Source organism: Phocoena phocoena, chromosome 15 (assembly GCF_963924675.1).
Source record: "Phocoena phocoena chromosome 15, mPhoPho1.1, whole genome shotgun sequence".
Taxonomy (NCBI): domain Eukaryota; kingdom Metazoa; phylum Chordata; class Mammalia; order Artiodactyla; family Phocoenidae; genus Phocoena; species Phocoena phocoena.
The window spans coordinates 79,760,545-79,765,708 of record NC_089233.1 but is presented as its reverse complement, the minus strand read 5'-3'; the positions used below and the strand labels follow the sequence as shown (position 1 = coordinate 79,765,708).

The following is a 5,164-nucleotide window of genomic DNA, read 5'->3' as shown; positions in this document are numbered from 1 at the left end:
GCTTAAACATAGGATAGAAAAATTCATGTGCTTTAGAGACAGAAATCTGGTTCAGGGTATAAGTGCCACAACAAATATGCAAAATGCGACAGGAATTAAGAAGCAGTAACATCCTACAGCACAGCAAGGTAGATAATCGAGGTTTTTAAAAACTGGATATATTTTAGGCTGTGCATGTTACCCCAAAGTGCCTAACCGTGGATGTTATTTAGTCTAGAAACATTGGAATACTCTCTGCAATTCCAATAATATTTTTTTCTGCTTAAAATTGTCAACAGAGGGAGTTTGGGAAACACTTATTTCAGTTTAAAAGAAACAGCTAATTTTGTTGTTGTTATTGTTTTTTGCGTTACGCGGGCCTCTCACTGTTGTGGCCTCTCCGGTTGTGGAGCACAGGCTCCAGACGCGCAGGCTCAGCGGCCATGGCTCACGGGCCCAGCCGCTCTGCGGCATGTGGGATCCTCCCGGACCGGGGCATGAACCCGCGTCCCCTGCATCGGCAGGCGGACTCTCAACCACTGCACCACCAGGAAGCTCCCCCTCATGGAACTTAAGTGGTCTTGGGGCACAGATGATAGACATGTAAATAAATAATGAAATAGGATCATTTCAGATAGCGATCCAGGACCTGGAGGAAGCCATCAGGGTGAAGTCATAGAGAGGTAGGGGAGGTCGTCTCTCTCTGAGCTGTCATACTGGAGCTGACACTGGAATAACGAGAAGGAGCCAGCCAAGGGAAGAGCTGGTGGAAGACCACTCCAAGTAGAGGAAACAGCACATGCCAAGGCCCTGGGCAGAAAGAAGGATGGACTGGAGAACTGGCACATGTGGTTGGAGTTGACAGGGGAGAAGACGATGGGCCCTGTTAACCAGGAGCCTTTGTGAGGCATTTGGATTTATTGCACCTGTGATGGAAATCTCTTGGAGTGTTTTAAACAAGGGAGGAACTTAATCAGATTGATGTTTTGTAAAGTGGGCTTTGGCTGGTGGGTGGAGAATGGACCTAGCAGAGAGAGAGTGGAAGCAGCAAGGCCAGCTCGCTATGAGATGTGTCTCCTCCATGGAGGTCAAGCCGGGATACTTTGTGCCCATGAGGTTTCTCAGGCCACTTCCCCTCCTTTCAGCCCCTGCAGTTATCCTAAAAGGCCAGGGCTGTCTTACAAGGCTTTGGTGAAAGCTACAGTTATCTGCCTTTTGGAAACTCTATTTGGTACTTGTGGTAAGGGACCCACTGATACGGTTCAATCTGTTTCTTTTTTTAGTCCTGGCTATTCTGAAAGTCACATTTGGAAAATCAGAGAAATTTGAAAGTGTATCTAATTTGGTGGCTATGCCCTCTTCCTGTTTTGTAAATTGGACTCTTGTAATAATGACATCCACGGTTTATTTGCAGCTGAGGCTGGCAGTCCTCTGACAGGAAGAAGGCTACTTGGAGGCATCTTCTTCCAAAAATAATAAATACCATTGGCTCCAAATTGTCCTGCACTTGGCTCATTTATGTGAGTGGCACATAGCACTTAGCAAAAGCGTCTTCATGTCTGCAGAGAGGACACAATGACCATTTTTATGGGAATATTTGGCTTAAATTAGACAAAAATAGGCCTAAAGACACATACATAAGACTACCAGTGGTGAGTATTATGAAGCTAAAAGCTGCACTGGTTGTTTCTGCCAGTATTTTTTCTCTTCTCATTGCCTTTGGAAAGGAAATAAAGGATGCCACTTAAAAGGCCATGAGTCTTTGTCAGAAATTGTGGCTGGTTCTTTGAAATACTCAACTTGACGCTAGAATTTCTTATTTTGGTGTTGGCCGCCTCCTACCAGGGCTCTTTCCTTAAGGCTGAAACCCTGGGTACAGATAATGCCTTTTTATTTTTGTGGTAACTTTTGAGGGTGTGGCAAAAAAAATCTTTCTGTTAAATTCCAGGAATGCAACTTCTTGTGCATTTGCATTGCAAAATTTAAAAAAAAAAAAAACACTTTTATTAGCAACACTCTTAGGCTCTCTCCCCATTCAATTTTCATTTTTTTTTATATTAAACAATTAACAAATTTCATTGTGAGATAATTAGAGAGTCACATGCAATTCTAAGAAAAAAATAGAGAGGATTCCTTAATCCTTCACCAAGTTTCCCTCAATGGTAACATGTGCATAAGATAAACTGTTATCACAACCCGGAAATTGATACTGTTGCAATCGTCCATCCGACTCTCATTGGGCCAGTTCTACATGCCCTCATTTGTGTTCAATTTTTGTACCAAACTATATTTTGCGTCCTAGTGCAGCTGATTATTTAAAGAATTCTACTTTGATTCCCTCAGGAAATAAGCTATTATTCATTGATGTGTTTTAGAAACTAAATCTGACTTTTCGTACAGGGCATTTGTTTGAAGCACAGCCAAGAAGGACATGTACAAAGGCGTCACTCCTAATGTTTTCATGATGAGGTGGTAGGCATCACCTTTGGTTCAGCTCATATTGGTTTTAAGGCAGTTTATTTGCAGAAAACTCAAGTTTATGTCCATTTGGCTTTCAGACAGCAAACAGCTTAATGTGGATCCTCTTCAATTTGTCTCGTAATCCCCACGTGCAACAAAAGCTTCTTAAGGAGATTCAGAGTGTACTGCCTAAGAATCAGAGGCCACGGGCAGAGGATTTGAGGAATATGCCATATTTAAAAGCCTGTCTGAAAGAATCTATGCGGTAAGAACACGTGCCTAAGCCAATATGAATATGTCAGAAGGCTGTTCTCTGCAACACGTAATAAGGGGTGCCTTCCCACAGTTGATTCGTAAACATTTACCAAGCTACAAAAAAAAAGGGGGCTTTGGACCATATTCCTTTCCTATTACTCATTTCCTAAATCATTTGGGCAAATTCTATTAAATCTTGGAAAGTCAGAGTCTTGCCCTTTACATCAGTAATCATACTACTCTAATGGCCGCTATGAGCAATAATTAAGATTAGGGGCACGATTGAAGGATGTGAGATGAAACCTCAGCAAGGAACCATATTATTATATAAGACATAGAGACACCTTTGGTTTTGAGCCTCTGTATAAAATGTTCTTTGAAAATTCTTTTTCTGGAAAACAGCTCACAATGTCTTTGGGTCAGAAGGAAATATCTTTAACTTCATGAAGCGTAGTTAGGAGAAACCGAGAACAAACAACAAGCTTGAGGGCGAAGCATGTCAATGTACACACTTGAACGTGTACGGGGAATGAAACCGAACAAACACTATTAACAGCTATGAAGCAGGCTTGTACTTGGGGGTTGAACCAACACAATAAGATAAAGAATATAAACAAGAGGTGTAAATATTGGGAAGAAAGAGACAGAACTTCTTTGTAAAGAGTTGGGATCATGTTCCTTTTTTGAGAACTCAGGCAGCAACTATTTATTTAACCAGAATCTGCATTCCCTTGAGCTAGAACTTGGTCCGTGCCCACTTAGACATCTCTGATTTTGTTTTTTCAGGCTTACCCCGAGTGTGCCATTTACAACTCGGACTCTTGACAAAGCAATGGTTCTGGGGGAATATGCTTTACCCAAAGGAGTAAGTAGAATTTGTACAGTCTGTACCTTACCCTTTTCAAATATCCATCAGATCTCCCTGAACGTTTCTACTGGGAGAGCATTCATTTTGGAAATGTGTAGATTGCAGTATATAGTTGACGTGTTGTGTAGTCTAGCATTAGGAATAATGGTCTTCTGTCTCCATCGACAGACCTGGATTCAAGTATAGCCTTGAGTGAGTTACATAACCTCTGCGAGTGTCAGTCTTCTCATCTGTAGAATGGGAATAATAAAACCTACCACATGGGATTGTTGTGAGAATGTGATGTAAAATTTTAAAGTTCATGACCTATTTATTGTGCCAGTATCACCCGGCACATTGCAAGCACTCAATACATGTTGGCATTCATCATTATTATACATTTGTGGGTTACTTTCCCATTTGTAAGGTGATGGCTTTTGTAAATTTTGCTATTCAAACGTTTTCTTTAAGTGCTTTGTGTTTCTGTGTGTTTTTAGACAGTATTGATGCTAAATACGCATGTGTTGGGGTCCAATGAGGAAAATTTTGAAGATTCAAGTCAGTTTAGACCCGAACGATGGCTTCAAGACAAGAAAAAGATCAACCCTTTTGCCCATCTTCCATTTGGCATTGGGAAAAGAATGTGCATTGGTCGCCGATTAGCCGAGCTCCAGCTGCACTTGGCTCTCTGCTGGGTAAGACCCTGATGGGATTTCTGCAGCTGTATTCTGGGCTATTCCTCAAGGCAGGAGAAGAGGGGTGATTCTGCTTTTTTGTGCTTCTGTGTTCCAGATCGTCCGCAAATATGACATCGTGGCCACAGACAAGGAGCCTGTGGAGATGCTGCACTTGGGCATCCTGGTACCCAGCCGACAGCTCCCCATTGCTTTCTACCAGAGATAGGAGGCCTCAGGTGAGCATCTGGGGTGTGGAGAATGGCCAAGAGGTGAGCCAAGCTTGGAAGTCAACCATACTTGGCTTGGAGTCCCTGCTCACTGTTGGTTCACTGGGTGACCTTGAACAGTTACTTAACCTTTCTGCCTTCACATTTTTTTTTCGTTTGTAAAATGGGGACCAAAATAGTATCCATCCAGAAAGACGATATGAATACAAAATACCTAGCCCAGAGCCTGGCATCAACTAAGTGCTCCAAGATGCAAGCTGCTTGTCATGGTTTTTGCATGTGAATATCGGGGTGGGGGGCAAACTTTTTCTGTAAAGGACCAGTTGGCAAATATTTTAGGCTTTGCAGGACATAAGGTCTCTCTCACATCCACTTTACTCCACCTCAGGGCAGCCTCAGACAACTGGTCAATGAATAGGTGTGACTATTGTATTAGTTTTCTATTGTTGCCATAACAAATTACTAAAACTTGTATTAAATAGCACACATTTATTATTTTATCATTCTATAGGTCAGAAATTCAACACAGCTCTTGCCAGGATAGAATCAAGTTGTCATTTGGCAGGGCTGTGTTCCTTTCTGGAAGCTCTAGGGGAGAATCTGTTCCCTTACAAATTTCCATTGTTGGCAGAATTTAGTTTCTTATGGCTGTAAGACTGAGGTTTCTGTTTTCTTGCATCAACTAACAGTTATTCTCAGCTCCTAGAGGCCACCATTCC

The 5,164-nt window shown here is 42.0% G+C and overlaps 1 protein-coding gene across 1 annotated transcript in view; it reads left to right on the top strand.

Moving 5' to 3' along the window:
* CYP24A1 (cytochrome P450 family 24 subfamily A member 1) overlaps nucleotides 1-4,444 on the top strand; it is a 13,517-nt gene extending 9,073 nt beyond the window's left edge. The window contains exons 7-12 of the mRNA XM_065893312.1: nucleotides 1,125-1,219; nucleotides 1,263-1,348; nucleotides 2,538-2,704; nucleotides 3,481-3,559; nucleotides 4,039-4,236; nucleotides 4,334-4,444. Of these exons, the coding sequence (XP_065749384.1) occupies nucleotides 1,125-1,219; nucleotides 1,263-1,348; nucleotides 2,538-2,704; nucleotides 3,481-3,559; nucleotides 4,039-4,236; nucleotides 4,334-4,444 (736 nt within the window). The remainder of the gene's footprint in view (nucleotides 1-1,124; nucleotides 1,220-1,262; nucleotides 1,349-2,537; nucleotides 2,705-3,480; nucleotides 3,560-4,038; nucleotides 4,237-4,333) is intronic.
* Nucleotides 4,445-5,164: the final 720 nt, after the last annotated feature.